A 20052-nucleotide genomic window follows, 5' to 3' on the forward strand; every position below is an offset into this window, starting at 1 on the left:
GTAGCTAGAGTTCGAAACGCCATTTGCTTCAAATTATCATTCTTCAAAATGGCCCACACCTTGCCAAAAAAAAAACCAAAAAAAAACAAACAAACAAAGGTGACTCAACACAAGTAAGTCATCTTGGTTGGTGTTTATTGAAGCCGTTAAAGACATGTCCTCATTTTCGCCAGCACTAGAAAGCAAGGTTCCACAGGACTGCACCTGGTTAAAGCCATACAAATGGACTAGGGGTTGTGCTGGATACATCTGCAGTCTCCATTGAAAAGTTAAAAACATCCAATAAACTGAATACACGAGAGTGAACTTTCATTTACAGCGTGGGCATGGTTAAGTTCAGTCACTTTCAATGTGTTAAATTAAATAAAATACGTACAAGTTCTGTTTAAACGAGGTTTAAAATGCCAATAGAAGTGCAAACTTAAAAATCAAGCAGCATAAAACAAAAATTTTGATGGCGGGCCAATCCATAACTGATTTATATTTGCCTTATCTTCAAGTCCAATATATTATTAACTTTAGTTTAAATGTGAACAGCAGATGCAATTATTATATGCAATATAAATATAGTCATGTAGTAATTCTAACAGTCTTCCACAAAAGTGAATCCTGAAAATAAAGTTAATGGTAGTTTTAAACATAAAGGCTGTTTTGCATTTGGCCTTTGGTTCTAATGCTTGAGAACACCAGAAAAGACAATGGTGCAGCTTTCCAAAGTTGCTAGACTTTGGCAACTGACAAACATTACATCACTTACAGTCTCCTTCTTTTGAAAAACTAGGAGCATTCACTTGCAAAGTGGAAGAGTTTGGGTGGGGTGAGGAGCGTTCCAAATTCTGAGTCCCAAAGATCTTTTGTAGAACTGGGAAGTAATATGCTATTAGCTTTTTCTTTAGCAAATGCAACATTCATTTTATGCAAATAAAAAATCCGGTTGCCTACAGTTTTCATATACTAAGTAAATTATCTTGGTGCATGACAAAAATTTTAATAAGACCGGTTGGACTTTGAGACCTAACTAGCGCTCTTAGAACATTAGCAAATAATTTGTTGTGTTTCCCCCATACCCAGTTTGATTTTAAGGTTTTATTTACTAGAATTCAATTGTATCATCCAGCTTCCATAATCATCTTGGGAACAGCCAACCCATCAAAAAAAAAAAGTTGTTACACTTCACCTGTTAGATCCAAGCATGAATTCAACCATCTCAATACGCTCACTGGTTCTACATGTATAAATGGCACCAAAACTGTAGTTACTAAATAGGATGCACTTAAAGGCGCTGCCATAAGGAAGATTGAATTATTACTACTGGGATGGCACAAGGCTAGTTTTCTAATATAGCAAAGCCTATGCTGGCTTGTAATGGCAGCTAAAACACAAACCAAATTCCCTGATCGCAACTTCTCAGTTTAAGAGCCAGGTAACAATCGGCAAAACTGAGTTTTATAATGTATTTGAACGTGTATTGTTAAAAAAAATGTAACTGACATAAGTAAACATACTTTTATGTTAATGCAAGTAAATACTCTTAGTTTTCTAGCTAGCATTAGACAGACTTACAAAAACAAAGAGAAATGGCCTCTCTCTACAACACGTGGGTTGAAATTACATCCAGTAATGTGTTAGTGGTCAATTTATTTTGTATATATAACAATATATATAGATATAGGTATATAAATATTAGGGTTGTTCTATTCAGAAACAAGATTTAACGTAACACAAAAACCGTTTATCAATACAAATTAAACTCTGCATAATCCATATCCCTCCAATGTGTTGCTTACAAACAAGTTTGGTACAAATAAGTTAGTGTTTCTCTGTCAAATAAATTGTACAGAAACTCAAAAGTGCCATTTCGGTTAACTGTGGGAGTCTTACTCCCAAGTGGCTATGGGAACTCAATAAGCAGCAACGGGGGCCAACCGTCAAAATTATTTCCACATTGAAAAGGCAACACCGAAGGGGTAAAGCACAAATGTAATGAAGTCACATATGTCTGTATTTTTTTTTTCCTGCGTATAATACCTACAACCCTTTGTTTAATCCAATCTGGAACAAGAATTTTGAAGGCTACCCCAAACTCACCACAGGGGTTTTAAAACCTTAAGGCAGAAATCAGTGTTGACCTTTGCAATTGAATCTTGGATACAAAAGAAAGATTTGCGTTTCCATTTCATTACAGAGAAATGACATGTCACTCGTTCCTCTTAACCAGGCCAGATGTTTGGTATTTAAAAAGAAAAAGGAAAGAAAAGAAAGCAAAAGTTATCAGGGGGAAAAAAAAGGATGCAAAATTCAACCCAGCTGTCAAAGTTACCGGGTTAAAATAAAAAATAAAATAAAATAAACAGATACTGTTTGTACAATAGTGCACAAGAGGTTCAAGCACCTTCGAGAAGACACATCTCACACTGTGCCAGGCACTTGGTCTGAACAAGTTTCTCCCCATGTCAGTTATGACAAAAAGAGCACCCACCGTATTTTATGTATCTTCTTATTAGAACTGGAAAAAAAATGCCATTGAAATAGTTCCCATGATGCTCGTGATTTCTGTTTTCCCAATTGTAAAGGCATTTATTTTATTTTTCCCAACATGATTATCTGATTTACATCCAACGTGCTTTTTCACTTCTATTGATCAGGCCTTTTCTCTACGCTTTCAAAACACTGCATTTTGTACACTCATCATCCAGCCAACATTCTGCCACACCGCACCCTCTACAAACAAGAGTTACGCATTTTCATGGCCAACTCCAGTTAACTTGGATAGAGAGAGGACTTGGCGCTTTCCTCCGTGCCAGCGGCAGCTCGTGGCTTTTCAGCAGGAACTCCACCTCTTGCTTCTGTGCGCTTCTTCTCCCTATTGCTTGCAACCAAATTAAGAGAAATGCCCTATTTAAACTCTAAAATGGTTATCGTAAAACAGAGGAAATTTAGACGCAAAACTTCCTGAATGTGCACTTGGCACTGGGACAAGCCAATGAAGGTTAAATTTCATTTCCCCCAAGAAAAAACAGCATCTGCCACGGCAGGAGGCTCCTGGTGTTATCGGGTCAATGTACATCACTATTTGGTCATTTACATATGGAGGTTCAAGGATTCTCAAGCTTCGTTCTCTGCCGGAGAGGAGTTAGCCATTACTACCGAGTCTGGCTTGCGAGTCATTCTATCCAGCTCTTCTTGGACATTCGTCAAAACAGTTTTTTGCCCTGTAAAAAAGGAAGACACAGTACATGGGATGCAGAAAGTCAGCCCTAAGCCTTCTTTCTGCTCTTCCGAGCTTCCTCTGCAGACATTCCGATCGAGAAAAGTGATCTCTTAAGAAAGCCGGAGCCTAAGCTATGTAGTTTTCAGTGTGGACCCAACATATATTGAGAAACAGCTCGCAAGCACAGATCTGTTAACATGGTCTAACACGGGTTAGGCAACCTTGGCTCTTTTATGACTCGTGGACTTCAACTCCTAGAATTCCTGAGCCAGCATGGCTGGCTCAGGAATTCTGGGAGTTGAAGTCCACGAGTCATAAAAGAGCCAAGGTTGCCTACCTCTGTCAAGGTGAGATCCACACTAATCTCTTGTCCTTCGGGGGGAAAAAAACCAAACCGTGGCTCTGCTGTTTGGCCTGGGGCTCCAATGAGGGCATTCCACACCAGAGGTGATGGGTGGACGAAGACAAAGATCCTACCCTTTTGTATTTTAATGTTTCACTTATTTAATCTCTGTTTTTAACGTTTTCTACTTGCTTTTGCAACGCTGTAAGCTGCCTAGAGTCACAGGAAGGTGCGGTGGGCAGCATATAAATTTAATAAATAGTGCTCCCAGAATCACGTGCCAGTTGGCTAGATTCCAAACATTCAAGGATAACATTTCTCTTCCAGATTCTTTCAACAGCATCAAAAAAAAAGTTACTTAGGCTCGTTTTTCACACTTACAACCACTGCAGCAAAATTTAGATGCTTGGCAACTGTCTCACCTTTATGACAGTTGCAGTGTGGGTCATGTGATCCCCTTTCGTGACCTTCTGACAAGCAAAGTCAATGGGGAAGCCAGATTCACGTAATCACCACTTTACTAACTCAACAAAGTTCAGTGCTGCTGAAACTTCAAACGGTCACTAAATGAAGTGTTGTAACTTGAGAACTACCTGTACGTCTGTCTTCAGGCTAAAAACAAAAACAAAAAACCCCCGGATGAACCTAAGGGAAGACTATGGGATCAAGTGGGCATGCTGCCCTCTGTCCTCAACTCAAAACACGGGGAAGATTTCTTCAATCACATTGGGAGAGAGGGGAAGATGGTTGATTTAAGACCCGCATTCTGGCCTTCTTTTAACACGAGCGAATTCAAACCACATATTACTAAGTCTTACGCGTAAACAGGCCCAATTAAATTAGGAGAAATGGCTTCTTTTGGACAGTACCTGATTTCTTGCCAGTGCTTTGCACTCCTCCTCCTCCTGCACCAGGACTCCCTGGAGGACCTGTCTTTTTACTCAAGAGGCTATTGAAGAAACTGGCCAGCACCCCTTCGCTTGCGGCGTTGTCTGAGGAGAAAGAGGCAAATATTGAAAGTGGGCAAAGGTGGGATGCTGAGAATGAAAGTGGACTTTCAAGAGAGAACCTGGGGAATAAAAGAAAAAACCCCGCCACGCTGGTGTCTTTCCAATGTCAAAGATTTACTATATGGAAAATTTTGTGCAAAGGCAAATATACGTGTCCCAGAATAATATTACAGGACTCAATCTGTGTCGGTCACCGAGAGCAGAATGCTACACTCTGGTGAGAGAGAAGGTCCCTGAGGATGGGCACCAGTTTGAGTCTGGAAGCTCGGAAGACTAAACCTCTGGCCCCGGTGACCGGCTCAGATTAGATCCTGCAAAATTGTGTGTGTCTGTGTGTTTGTTTGTTCAACAGACAATGATCTTCTTGTTGCCCATTTCATTGCAAAGTCCTTTTCTTTTTGCATTAAGGCAACTTCTTGCAGAAAAGCCATCGGCGCATGATGCAACAAGGGCGTTGTTGTCGCAACGGCCAATGCTGATTTGGGCTAAGAAGGGGTTAGCTTGTCCAAGATCACCCAGATGGCTTCCGGGCCTAAGGGAAGTCTAGAACCTGGCTTTTAAATAAAATCATATCTTCATCAAAACATACTATTTTATTAGCGTTTTAGTGGTTAACTATGTATTTGAGTAACATAAGCTTAGATACGGTTGTGTGTGTGTGTGTGTGTGTGTGTTGCCTTTTCTAGCTATAGATCCACTACTGTTCCAAAAACATCTTAGCTTTTCTAAAAAAAAATTATCTTCTTCCTTGGGCATGGATTTATTATGAACATACACCTCCAATTATTAAATCTCATATCCATTGTAGTATTAAAACCAGAGGCTATAATTAAAAAACATATTCTTAAAAAAAAAAGAAATTACATTTAAGAGATTCTTCCACATTTTTTATAATGGCAAGTTTCATTCATTGTACCTGATAAGGATCAATGTGGCAGTTCACAAAAAAACTTTCCAAATATCCCCATAGCCTTTCAACTGACAGACCATAAAACGCTACACCCAAGGAAAAGTTCTAAACAAAACATTCTAAGGTGAACTGCATACTTTTAATAGCCGGATCTGGTTTCTTGACCGATGCTATTGGCGAGGCACTAGGGACTGTGGCAGGGCCTGTCCTGCCTTGTGGCCGGGGTGAGCCAGAAGGACCACGAGCTGGAGATTCCTGGACAATAATAAAAGGCAACAGGATATGGTTTATTGATGTCATCTTTTTTTTAAAATATACCTTTCCCGAGTTATGATTTTTGAAAGCTGCATACAACAACAAATTGAAGCCAGTAATAAAATACAAATTTTACTTGCTGCAGTGCAATCGTTTGTTTAAAAAATTTCACATTCCCAAGACGTTCAATTGTGGATTACTCTTAATATTCTTCTCTCTTATCTGATTATACTGCCTTATGGAACGTAACAAATGTTAACTATGTACTTACAGAAGCTCTGGTAGGGGTTGCCGGCTGCTTAGCAAGGAACGACTGAAAGAAAAGTCACAGCCCTGTCAGCTGATTATCCAAAGCCGCCCAACACACCATTATATTTTAGAAAGCCTTTTTTGTCCTACTGAGATTTTATACTGTTAAAGAGGAGGGGTGAGGTGGCTGTAACTCAATCTACTGATCAAGTGTGCAGTAAAAAAGCAGTCCCGCCTTAGGAATAAAAGCTGACTGGGTGACTTAGGGCCAATTAGGAGACAATAGTCAACAGTGAAGGAAAGTGATGTCTTCAGCAAAATCAGGGTGACTGTATATTGTGCACCTATGCTATATATGTCTGATAAAAGTGAATCAGTCACTAGTTTGAAAGGAAAAAAGAGCAGCATTTCAACCACAAACTAGAGAAACCCCACACTAATCTCTTTCACTATATCAGAGAACTACAATTCCGGGAACTGTTTTGAGAGAAATCCACCCTGCAAAACAGAGAAAGCTACGCTTTCGCTCTGCATAAGCTCTGGGAATTATTTTTCTCTCTTGGAGCTTTACAGCCTGGTCTTTCTGGCAAGGATTCTGCTTACTGGGGATTCACTGAACACTTATTATCACAGGAAAAAGTGGAGGATTCAGGTCTGTAGTTGTAAGATAATAATGCAAAGCAGTCGATGCTCTGTGGAGAAGACCAAGATGTTATTCTTCTTCTAATTTGAGAAAGGAGATTATTGTTAGGTGTAGGTTAAAATGTTTGGAGCTTTAGCTGCCAGCAAACCATGAAGATGGTTTTCTGCAACTGTGATCAAAAGGGGATGCAAAAGGCTACAAAAAGGGAGCGGGCGGGGGGGGGGGGGGGAGAATTAGGGGGCTGCCCAAAGCCTCATGATGCATACACCTGTTTTAAAATATCCTAAGCACCAGAGACAAGCAAAAACAGAATAGAGCTTTTTTTTTTTTTGCTCACCTGCTGCTTCATCAGAAAGACCTGCTCATCTTCTGCTGCAAACTCTTTATCGTGAACTAACTGACAAGGAAAACAAAAAGAAAAAAAAGTGTTTCTCACCAACAGATGTTCAGCTATCTTAAATTATTCCCCATTAAGATCAGTCATGGGGGAGGGGGCAGAGGGATTATTGTACAGCTTGACATCTGGTGTAATAAACGCAAGAGGTCTGGATGTGCGCACCTGTTTGGATCTTAGAAAAAATACACACGGAAAGAAGCAATACACAAGTGTCCCTCCCACCCTTACAAAGTTAGACCTGCCCCCCTCCACCCAAACTGGAAACTGCAGAAAGAGGAGAATCGCATCCAAATGTCTGGCTGTGGTTAACACCTTCCCTTCTTCTTCCTTTCTTAGCACGGCGTTTTAGGGTTAGGAGAAGTCCTGCTGAACAGTCACTCTGGCTGAGATCAACACAGATAGTAGGAAGGCTCGGAGACGGTCTATGGACGCTGCAAGGACAATCTGTTGCAAATGACACCCCCTCATTTAATGTGGAAAGAAAAGGGGTGCCACATTGCTCCGCCCTGGGAAATCCCTTTTTCGCCATATGCAAAAGAAGCCAACGGCTTCTCTTACTGCACAGAGAGACTTGACTTTCTCAGATACAGCTAAGGAGTAATCATTTCCTTGATCTGCTGCCAGATTAGGAACTGTAAGGACCAACTCCCACTTCTGGATAAGCATTTTTAGACTGCATGGACACAAGCAGCAACGGCCTGCACGTGTTAAATGCTGATGGGGTACAAAGATGGCTGCCAGGCTGATAAACTTTGGCAGTTGAGAAGGAACTGCCTTCTGGCTTCCTCCTGCAAAATTCTGTGCCTGAGGCAGGGGAAAGGTGTCCTCAGAAGCCCTTCTATGTCTCAGAACACTCTTCCACTCATGATTAGTTGGATCCAAGCCATTTTATTCTGGGCTTTTCCATACCAAAATGCAACCCCTTGCCTGGAGCAAAAAGTAGCATTCTCTTTAATCTAAGCGCTCTTTGTTAGTCAATGGAGTTCCAAGCAGCACTTCTCAAAGTATTTCATAAGCGAATAGTTAGCAGATTCATTATTCCAAATTACTGGTGCCAAACAAAAGATTCAGCATCCTTGCTGTAATTTAAAATATGAATTTCAATAACAATGACCAGCAGCTTCACAGGTAGGATAATGTGGCAAGAGTTCAAAGTAGCTGTACCTTTCTTACAGGTGGCTTTACAATGAAGTCTTCGTATGCATCTTCTGGTTTCACTGTTGTGAAATTCTCATGCAGGATTGCAATTTTCTTTTCATTGTCCCAGCCAGCAGGTCTAGAGAAAGAATTACCATTCATGCAAGGACATCCTTGTTCAGAAATGCACACACAAATGTTGGATTTGCTTGCCTTTTTATTTCCCATGAAAAGAGACACTTGTAGATTGAGGCAGACAATTTATCTGATGGGTAGGGAGGAGATAAGGGCTGCAGTGAATGAAATTATTACACGCATGGGTTGAACCAAGAGGTTCTGGATACTGGGAAGTTTTATTTCATGATTAAAATAAATGAAGCTGATTTCAGTGCTTATCGCCATTGTGGGAGATCACGCCACCCTCTTGAAATTCAACAGAATTTTCAAAGGAAATTCTGGAAGGCAGAAAGAAGAGGGATCTTAGAGATGAGGTACATTCCTCAAAAACAGCCAAAGGCATGAAGATGAAATGCTAGCCAGTAAAGGCCAATCCCAGGAAATTACCAAAGTCTACACAAAGCAGGAAAACTATGTATATTTCCCCAACTGGTGCTCTTCAAATTATTATAGCACTTAGCAATAGCACTTAGACTTGTATACCGATTGACAGTGCTTTATAGCCCTGTCTAAGTGGGTCCTCATTTTACTGACCTCGGAAGGATGGAGGGCTGAGTCAACCTTGAGCTGATCAGGATCAAACTCCTGGCAGTGGGCAGAATTAGCCTGCAATACTGCACTCTGACCAATGTGCCACCAGAGCTCTTTTTTTAAAAATAGGATGAAATCCCATCCAGACAATATTACTCAAGACTGATTTCTATTATAGTTGAGACAAATATTTTGCATCTTTTAGGTTTCATCTACCCCGGGGGCCCCCTCTGCCAGGAAAATACTGTGTTTTAGTTAAAGTAGCCTTTCGATGCGTCTTACTTTGCCCTTCAACTTACATAAAAACTGCGTCCTTTTCTACCACTAAGGCAGGGTTTGCAAAGTGAAAGCCGTATTTTTTATGTACAATGTACTTATATAACAAGTCAAGGTTCTTCTCCTCCTTAACGGATGTATAGATCAAGGCTGCTCCATCTATTCATTTCATTTAAGGAAAATTCCAAGCAGAGTAGTGAATTTCAAGTGCTAAATGTATACATTTAAGTATCTCAAAAGTAAGTACCTGTTTCTAAATGATATAGTTGCTAAATTTATACCCTGCCTTTATCTCAGAAATGCAAGAGAGCATGTTGTTGCTTTCTCTTTTCCCAGAGCACCCTTGCGAGAGTAGCACAACAGCTAAACATGGTCACCTGTCGAACACCTTACCACCACGCCATTATGTTTATTTGCTGTGCACTGATGATAATGGGCCCAAATGTTCATGGTTTGAAACAGTCCATCCTTTTAATTTTAAGCCCAAGGAAAGGAGTTAGTACAATACAGAAATGAACATGTTAAAAAGCTTTCAGACTCAAAAATTATTATAATTAGGTTAAAGAAGTTTAAAGAAATATACAACTATTCCTAAAGGAGCCGTATTGTTTTGTAGCCAAATTAATTTATTAACTTAAATGTAATTCACCAATTAACTAATTGTACTTGCAGCATAATCCTATAAATGTGACACCGAGAATGTTCTCCTTAAGAGCAGACAGTAGCAGGCTAATCTGGCAGGTGGAATCCAGGAGAGCAGCAAGATTTTTCTCAAGAGTCAACTTTCATGGGATTGTACTGCTGATTGCTAGATACAGAACATCTAAAACTTGTGTTAATTTACCAGCCGTTACTGGAAATACAAAACCTCATCATAACCAAGAAAATGGAAAATGCTGGCCTTTCTGGTTTTAAACTTAAAATATGTGCTCGTGAAATGAATGAAATGGAAATAAAATATAGATGTGACTGTTTTTCAATAGTGGAAACAAAACAAAGAACAGAATTGGATTCATATTGAACACTGTTTCAGTTTATAAAGTACTGCTTTAATACACCACTTCGGCTTAAGAAAAAGGATACACTGCAAGCAGAACCTACGAATATGCGACTGAATGAAATCAAAGTGTTCTTCCCTATAGTCGTGCTCTTTTTCTAACACACTCATTGCGTCACACTGGAAAAAAAAATCAAAGGAATCTCAAGAGTTCAGAAAGTCTGCCACACAATAAAATGAGTGTAGAAGACAGACTTTTGCGTAAATCAATGTTCAGAGCAAAATTTGAAGCTATTAAGGGGAAAGTTTCAATTATGTTTAGTCATTTAGTCCATTCGTACAGCTACCCAATCAACACACGATTCAGGGCAATGTACACAAATAAAAACACACATCATCATCATTCTCCAATATTTTTCGGTTTAAAAACGTTGCACCCACGGCAGCTTTATCCAATTCAAAAATATATTGCTATTTATCACACTTCAGCTAAAATCCAAAATCTAAAATTAGCATATACAAAAGGGAAGCCTGGAGAAAAAAGAATAGAATGGGAAACATGACAGTTACTGAAATCCAAAAGAATATGCAAAAGTGCTCAAGGTATGGTTACCAATAGGTAAGATGTTAAAAAAATGGGAGGGAGGGAGGGAGGGAGGGAAGGAGGGAGGGAGGGAGGAAGGAAGGAAGGAAGGAAGGAAGGATAAAACCATCTTCCCCGCAAATCAGATTTCATTCTTTGAAGTAACAAGATTCAATACCATTGTATAAAGGTTGTGGGGGTTTTTTTTGGCAATGAGTGGGACTTCAAGCTTACCTTTGTGCAAACTACCACTACAGGGATCCCAAGATTGTGAGTCAGCACATTCTCTCCGAGAGGGAGGGCAATATTCTCCTCATCTTGCCCTGATGGACCTCTTCTTTGTGGGGACCCCTGATAACCTCCTTCCGGTTCTACATATTCTTGAAAAATCTTCACAACTACAACAAAACATAAAATGTCTTTTATCTTAAAAGCTAGGTACTGTTTCAAATATTTTTATAAAAAAACAGGTATTGTTTGAGATTAAAGAGCAAAAATTAGAATACAGCACCTGCTTGTAAAAAAAAAAGTTTAAAACACCATCACTTTTTTTCCGCAGAATAGTTTTAATACGTTTACCGGTTATCCCACTTCATCTTCTAGGTCTCCAAGAATCCTTCACGATGTAAAAGCAGTTTTTCTTCAAAGCATAAAAAACGTTTTCCCCAAAATGGATGTGTGTAGCTCATTCTAAAATTTCAATGCTTCATTATTTTAAGGTTTTTCTCAGTAACTATCTCAGAAACTAAAGGAAAAAAAACAGCTGTATCTCTGCCAGAGTTCCTGGAAGAGGAAACCCTACAGGAATTTAACATATTAAAAATTCAAAAGACCTGAAGTGCAGAAAACAAGGCTTCTTTTAATAGGCTTTCAAAAACTTTACTGCTAGGTTTTACACTTCATATCCCAATGGCTGCAGATATTTTCAAGGTTGGTGGACAATACCCTTCCAAAAAATACCATCCTTTCTATTTAATGAGATCTTCTACAATCTACATGATAATATGTAAGCATATCTTGCCTTAGAAGAAAAATGCCCCAAATAGTAAGTGCAACATCAAATGGGGATGCAAATTTATTGGTAACTCCATCAGCACAAATGGAGCATCTTAGTCACTGAAATTCCTTTGTGTGGAATTTTAGCTCAATTTATTCTCAATATTCTTGAAGTCAAATTTTGCTTTACCAACAGCCGAGAAAGTCAAACATTTGCATCTTGCCAAAGGCTTCATCTCTAAACTGCTAAACATTGAAAGAGCTGATATTTAAAAAAGAGGCACCTATACACAACTGCATTTATTTATTAAATTTGTATGTCACCCGCATACAACTCTGAGCAACTGGGGTAAAGAAAAAAAGTCCAAAGCTTTCACTTATGGCAAGTCTTGCTCCAGCTGTTTTATGTGACTCTTTCCTTAGCTAAGATAACTCCTTTCTTCTATGGAATAACTGTTTGTCTTCTTGCGTTTTTCAATAGCTTTGGAAACTTTCATTTCAGCTCAGGCACAGATACACAACAATCATTACCACATCCAGGGAATACACAGTAATGACTGTGTGTTTTGAAAAATTCCAGAGGCAGACACTATTCTGCTCTAACAAACATTTAAGTTCCCATATAAATAGGATACAATCCAAAGCACGTGCTTCTTGGCAGAAGAACGGGGTTCTTTAATCCACTATACTTGAAATTATTTATGGGTTTGATGAACTCAAGTGATACACTTTGGAAACCTTAAGGATTTTTTTTTTCCACCAACAGCATAATATGAGCTCAGTGTCACATTGAAGCCAGAGGTGTTGATGTCAAGTAGTGGAAGGTGCTTGCCAGAATATACTCCTTGAAAAGGATGAAGTGCCCAAATGTTTGGAATAGAAACTCTGATGACACACTCACAATGTTATTCTAACAATTTTAGATTTTTAAATGATTCTCGACTGAATTTCCATCACTTTGAGTTCCTCCTTGACGGACCTTCAGAATTCCATAGCCCCAGTTGTGTTTTTTTTAAATAAATCAACCATTATCATGATCATCACTGAACCGCATATATGTGTGTCACACATAAACAAAATGTTGTGTTTCAATTTTGGACAGTGGCTTTCTACCAGGTCAACGCCATGCACAAGATTTTCATCACTGCAGTTCCTAAATCTTCAGGGCAAGCCTCATTCAATTTAATGCAAAATGCAAGAAGAGAGCTTTGAGGAAGTGAAAATTCATCATTATGTTTTTGAAATAATTCTCAGAAAAGCAATTTAGAAGATACGTCAACCAGCAAGTTGAAACTCAGTGTATTCTGTTAAAATTCTTCAAATGTTGAAATAAATTGTAAATAAACCAATCAAGTGACTTCATAAGGTGCACTTTAACAACCTATTCATTTCGTGTCAATTAAGTCTCACTAACTGACCACAACTGGGACCTACAACTGTTACTAAGCAACGTGGTTGATAAGCAAGACATCATGTGACTGAGACTTGCAATCATATTACAAGTTTTTCCATTGTCTCTTCTTGAAGATACTCAATCATCCAGGTAGAATTGTCTGAAAACTGAGTTATGGCAACTGGACTTTTCTTTTTTGATTTGAAATGTTTCACTGCTTATCCAAAGACTTCTTCGGTCAGACTGAAGAAGCTACTTGACTAAGCAGCAAAACTTTTCAAATCAAAAAAGAAAAGCAGCTCAGTTGCCATGACTCAATGTCTAGATTGTCTCTGCTTGTTGGAACCCAGCTGTGAAGCGTCCACATGTCGGCTACGTGACTGTGGGACAATGTAACAGTCATAAGGATTGGTCATTACTTTTTCAGTGCCAGTGTGACCCTGACTGATCCTTGAAACAGGGCAGTCATTAAGCGAGAGACAAACTAAACACAGAGCAATGGCAATAATCATTACATTTTACAAGAGTCAAATTAGTTGCAAAATAGCCAGATGCACCCTTCTGGAAGAGGAAAGGTGATTCTGCCACCTCTCTAAAAGTAAAACTTTACGTCTGATTTGGTAAGCACGGGATTAAAATGTGTGGTGAAAATACAGATCTAAACACCACCTGTTGTTTTCTTCTAATACAATAAACCTCACCGCTCTTTGCTGATATAATGCCTTTAGATTTAGATTTTATTAATTTATATACCGCCTTTTCCCGAAGGACTCAGGTCGGTTTACAGGGCATTTTAAAATCATACCAATACAAAATACAAAGTTAAAAGACAAATAAAAGATTAAATTATCCCTGAAAATAAAACCCAGTTAAAATTCTCAGCCTAGGTCAGAGAGCTCAAAGAGCTCTTTAGCTTTTACAAACAATCTAGGCAGGTCAGTTTAAAGAGGCTAAGCGCTTGTCACTATATTGCTAACCCAATCTATAAAAATCCTTTGCAACTGTAAAGGTTGGAAAGCAGTGCACATTGTTAAATGGAAGCTGGTCTTTAGGAAGGGGACTAGTTTCTGGAGGAAGGAGCAAAGCATCTTGGTTAGTCAACAAAATGACCCAGAAATAATCTCATTTGAAAAGTGCCCACTTTCCTAATACAGGCAGTCCTGAACTTACAACAGTTCATTTAGTGACTGTTCAAAGTTATAACAGCACAAAAAGAGTGACTTATGACCATTTTGCACACTTAGGACTCTTGCAACATCCCCCAGTGTCAAATTTCGATGATCAAAATTCAGACGCTTGGCAAGTGATTCATATCCACAAGGGTTGCAGTAGCCCAGAGTCATGTGATCATCTTTTGTGACCTTCTCACAAGCAAAGGCAATAGGGAAGCTGGGTTCATTTAACAACTACTGTGTTACTAGTGTTTAACAACTGCAAAGATTCGCTCAACAACTGTGGCAAGAAAAGTCCTAAAATGAGGCCAAACTCACTTGACAAATCTTTCATTTAGCCACAAAAATTGTGGCTCATAAAAATTGCCATCCTAAGCTGAGGTCTACCTGTGCAAAGAAATAGCAATCTGAAAATACTTTCATTGGGCTTTGCAAAAGAGCTGCTAAGAATCCATATTGGAACAAAAGCAATGTTTGCGCAGCAGATTTTACACAAATTAAAAAGTGAGAAGCCCAGCCGTGCAAATAGGGAAGGGAAAATGAGATCTAAATTTAGTATCGGGCAAATATCGAATGACACTTGACTATCGATAGCGGAAGATGACTTCCTGGAAAATCAAGATAAATGCATGGAGTCTTGGCACCAGCTTGGTGTGACTTCCTTCTGTCACAAATGGGGGGGGGGGGGAGATTCTCTTCAATCTCAACAAAGGCAGCTTTGGGAAGCAGCATTGCACGATAGCAACTTGAAAGCTTGCTCTAGCTTAAGATACTTATGTTTCTTACATCGTTTTTCTTATAAGCCATGGAACTCTGGAGACTCGATCCTGCTTAAAATAAATCCATTTCATCAACAAAGCAATTCTGTAGTGACTAACTCAAGAACCATCACTGCCAAAGCCATTATGCCCTCATTGATACAGTGAACCTCAGCAATGCAAGCTACCCTACCTATATCGGCCCAACATTTATCTAACTGAACTGGAATAGGAATGTTGATTATTTTCAAGCCTACTTTCCCCAGATGACCAAGTCTTCATTAGATGAGCAAGTACCAATTACATGCCCTGTTGTTACAAAATCCACATAATTAGCAATACTGTTTAAACCAAAGTTACTCAAACACAAACTGCAGGCAGACTGGTAGGGTAGACAGTGCTTAGTTCATGGGCTTTGGGCCTGGCTCAATATAGTTATGGGCACTCTTCTAAACAAAATGCACAGACATTAAAGAAATGTCAGCCTCAGGTAACTTACATTGTTGTTCCATGTCTCTCATTTCCTCCGGGGGGATTTTCAGTTTGTCAATATGTTCACGCAAGACACTTGCCCATTTTTGTAAGGATTCCAGAATAGTCCATGGCCTAGACATATCTGCCACAAAGATTACAAGAGTCTCCTGCAGTGATTCTGCGGTCACGGCAAACTTCAAGAGGCCTTTGTGATACAAATCGCCATCGAGAATCCAAACATTACAGCGGGTCTGATCTGCAAAGGAGACAAAGCCTTTTAAGTAAGAAATCCTTCTCACATTAAAAGATACAGCACCATTAACATGCTTGGCACTGACAACTTCTAAAGCACCAAGTACACAGACAAGAATTCAGCATCAGAGAGGTAGAGAAAGAGGAGAGAAGCAGAAGCTGAGTAAGTACGAGAATGTGCAGCTATTTCAGACATTCTTAACATAAAAATACCAGGATGGTCTTTCCAAATTGGTAAGGACAAATCTGGATAAACGGATAAATCTGGTTTCAGCTGCTTCCTTTTTCTTAGTTTATTGCTACAATTTGCATCACTTTGAATACATTCTCAATCCCACATTAAGGTTCAGAAGTTCCATGGGCATTTCACCAGTGCCTGTGTTTTCCCCAATTCATGATTTTTGCAAGAAATTTTTCTTTAATGTTATGCCTGTGACTTGAATAATGTATCTATTCAGAGGCAGACATCTTCCTCGTGTATGTTTTTAACACACTTTATGACTAGAGAACTGCATCACAAAATTCACAAAACCACAACTATTTATGCATAAGTATCCTTCCATTCAAGTAATAGTTTGGGAAATTAAATTAGATCAGCTTGTGTTTACTGTGGTCACAGAAGACAAGGATGATCCAAAGTGTACCAGATTTGGAAATGCTGCAATAACTCAGCTTTTTTCAAAGGTGAATTCTGAGGACAAGCTTAGAAAAAGTAGGGCAGCTGAGGCATTCTGATGGGCAATTAAATGCACAAAGCAAAAAGGACAAAAGGATCAGGTAATTCTGAAATCAGTAAAGCTGGATGAGTGAATGTCAGAAGGGAAGTTTTCAGGTTATACAAACGGTGCAACAATGGGATCAGGAGAATGGCTGTGGAGGATTCTGAAAAATGTATATAGGATAGAGAAATGAACAGAAACCAGACTTGAATGAAAAGTGGAGGTAGTACGTTCCACACAAAAAAAGCGCTAACAGAGATGATGAGAAGGGCTATTTTGTGGTGGGAATAGCATGCCTTGCTAATTGCCTGAATGTAGGGTACCAAAGGAAAGAGAGAATGAACAAGACAAAGAAAGTGAAAAGAATAAACCTTGAAATAATTAAACCTCTGGCTTGATTAATTACATTCCACAATCCAATAACATCCTTGAGATAAGCTGGCCTTGAACTTTGGGGAAAAGAAACACAGGTAAAACAAGGACTTTACCATCTCTATCTTCATCATGGACATTTAGGTACAGATATTCCAATCCTCTTCCTTTCTTGCCATGCTCTGCTCCTTGGATTTTAGTCAGCAGGGTAGTTTTACCAGAGCCATCATCACCTGCCAGTATATTTGCAAAGAAAGAAAAGGAAGATAGTCTTTAAAAAAAAAAGTCACGTGTTTGAATTGACAAGTTGTATGCACCTTTACAGGAGCTGAAGAAACATTTCATTGTACAGAACAGCTAAACAAAGCCAGACCTCTTACTGTGACAGTCTGATGTACGCTTCTTCTTCCACTTTCTAACTTGTTAAATATCAATTACCTTTCATTTTCCTCTTCAAAAAGGAAACATTATTTCTCGAAAAGAAAAACTGGGGGGGGGGGAAACCCATTAAGCCTGTAAGCAGCATCAAAGGCCTTATGTCACAAAATGCACACAAGACAAGCTGAAGCCTGGCTAATGTATTTTGAATCTCTCAACAAAGGCTTTCGTCTAAATTAAATGGCTTTTTTCTTTCATCAGTTAACCTTTCTGGAGAACCAAATAGCCTCCTATAGCTATTCACTGATACTTACCAAAGACAAGAATATTTTTGCCTGATGGTAATTTAGACCTTGACCGGGTGGAGACTTCACTCAATATTGATAACCTGCGTTGAAGTAATATTCTTGTTAGTCAAGGATGAAAGATGATACAAATCAAAAGAACAGGATGAATGACAAAAGAACAGAAATGAAGGTTCCCATCCTCTAAAAAATGAATCAGCTTTTTTTTTTTTTGCTTTCTGTGGTATCCAAATGTCATCTCCATATACTAAATAAATATTTAAACCCTTGGCTTTTATACTTTATATTTATATTCAAGCAAGTTAGGCCTTATAATACCAGACTACAAGCATAAAACCTTTTAGACAAATTGAGGAAAAGCCTACCTTTTATGATTTAGTGTTGAAATAATACTTGAGCATGAATCAATATTTTGAGCATGAATCAACAGTGCAATATTATGTTTTCTGAGATCAACCATTATAAACATGTCACAACATGAGATGGACAGCTATACAAATTTAATAAATATATAAGGAACTAAAGGTTCTGTATTGCATATATTATGGAAAGTTGCTCCCCACAGACTTGGGTACCAGTCATTTCAAGCGCCAAGATTCATAGGGCTGACTCTACCTTTTGCAGAAAATCAACTCTTCTCTGCTAAAGTATTTGACTCTGCAATGTTTCCATTATAGAGAAATGATTGTGACTGTAACAAACAAAAAATTCCTGGACCTGTGTTTAATATTTAGAAACATTCCAAATATTGGACATAGACCAAAAGGGTTTATTCTCACTGTCTGACATATTTTAGAGCATTCTTTCACAACACATTATAGCAGTGAGCCACAAAACAAAACAAGCCAGTGTGTAAGAGTTGCTCCTTCTAAAATAAAATGCACGGCAGCTCAAAAGAATTCAGAATGCATTGCCTTCCTAAGCCACGGTTAGCCCGCGTTCATTGCAAAAGGAACTATCGGAGCAGCCCAGAGATAAAAATCAGGGAACGCCATAACCGGTTTACCGAAACCAATGCAGAAAGCAACGCCAACCGGGCATCCTACAATAACGGAACGCTGCTTATATTTGGAAGGACGTCCAAGCAAGGGGGGAGGGGGGGAAATGCTAGTGATAAAAACAGAAAGCGCTAGTAAGACGCAACTGCCGTGTCAAAGCTGGAAGGAGTCGGCTTTACTATGCATAGGATTAAGACTCCGGGTATTTTAGGATAAGGTTTTAAGACCAGAGGCATCCTTCTTAAAGAGGCCCGAAACAGAGGCTGCCAGCCATTCAAACCTTCCCAGCCTCCAGCGACTCTTTGGGGTTCGGAAAAAGAGCACTCGGCATCCCCAAAGGGAGGGAAGATGCAGCGCCAGGAGCCCCTTTTTGGGGGAAGAGGCTTCCCCCTCCCTCCCTCCCCCGAGGCGAAATCCACCTGCCCCAACCGAGGGTCCCTCCGGGCGGGATGGAGAGCGCGGAGGATGGGTGTGGTTGTCCCAGGCACCTCGCAGGGCCGGGCCGGGGAAAGGCTGCCGCCCACCCTCGGCTCTGCAGGGAAGGAGGGAAGGGCCGAGAGCAGCCCCTCCACCCCACCCCCGCCCCCCCCGGGCAGGCAGGGCAGCTCCGCCGCGGCTCAGCTGCAGGAGGCGCCCCTCCCAAGGGCGGCGGAGCTGAGCCGCCCGGCCCCCACCAGGAGGGAACCGGGAGAAACGGAGCCGAGGGGGGCGGCAAACGGGCTGCAGGGGCCGCCGGGGCTGCCTTGGCTGGAGCCGAGCTCGGCGCCGGCCCCCACCCGGCCCACCCGAGAAGGGAAAGCTGCCCTGCCCTCCCGCGCCCAGCCTCCCCAAAGCCGCCCCCCGCGGTCCGAAGCCCGGGCCCGGCTGCTCACCAGAGGCTCTGGCCTTCCTCCTCCTCGCTGGGGAGGTCCGCGGCCATGGGCCCGTCCGGCTCCAGCAGCTTCTTCTCTGCCAACACCGGCGCCATCTTGCCAACGGCAGCCGCCACAAAGAGTGACCTCATCCGCCCAGGCTCCGCCGACAGGACCCCGGCTTTCCCCACACGCTCTGCGAAGGACCCCGCCTGTCCCGACGGGTGCCTGTTCTTTGGCCCCGTCTCTTGCAGTTCTTTCCCGTAGCTCGACGTGCGTCCGTCGCTTCATCGGCGGCTTTCACTATACGCGGCCTGGCTTCGGAGCGGGAAGCTTGGTCCTTACGGAAGGCTGACCCATTCTTTCCAGTCAGGCAGTTCTGCGGACACCAAAAGCAGCGGATTTTTTATTTTTTTATTTATTTTTTTTTGCTGGACGATGAGTTCAAGATTTTCGGGGCCGCCGCCCAGAGCTTGCGCCAAATAGGGACCCCTAGTGCCGGCAAGGAGCACTGCAGCTTCTTTGGCTACGCCCGAAGGTTGCCAGAGAACACAGCACAATACAGTAAGAGCTGGGTTTAGCCCCGCCCCTTTTTCATTTACTACGCTAAGGGGATGCGGAGCTTGCAAGGGGCGCTATGCGGAGTCACACCGTTTTGTAGCAGC

General features: G+C 40.7%; 1 protein-coding gene across 1 annotated transcript; it reads right to left on the reverse strand.

Moving 5' to 3' along the window:
* Nucleotides 1–118: 118 nt before the first annotated feature.
* Nucleotides 119–19539, reverse strand: DYNC1LI2 (dynein cytoplasmic 1 light intermediate chain 2; the record flags this gene model as incomplete). The annotated part of the gene is made up of 13 exons (XM_083370189.1): nt 119–3212; nt 4424–4546; nt 5612–5729; nt 6001–6042; nt 6959–7018; nt 8183–8294; nt 9163–9298; nt 10223–10316; nt 10954–11117; nt 15538–15768; nt 16972–17088; nt 17548–17621; nt 19409–19539. The coding sequence occupies 13 exons, from the start codon at nt 19537–19539 to the stop codon at nt 3106–3108; spliced, it is 1509 nt and encodes a 502-aa protein (XP_083226315.1). The 3' UTR covers nt 119–3105.
* Nucleotides 19540–20052: the final 513 nt, after the last annotated feature.

The sequence above is a fragment of the Vipera ursinii genome, assembly GCF_947247035.1.
Source record: "Vipera ursinii genome assembly, chromosome: 10".
Lineage (NCBI taxonomy): Eukaryota > Metazoa > Chordata > Lepidosauria > Squamata > Viperidae > Vipera > Vipera ursinii.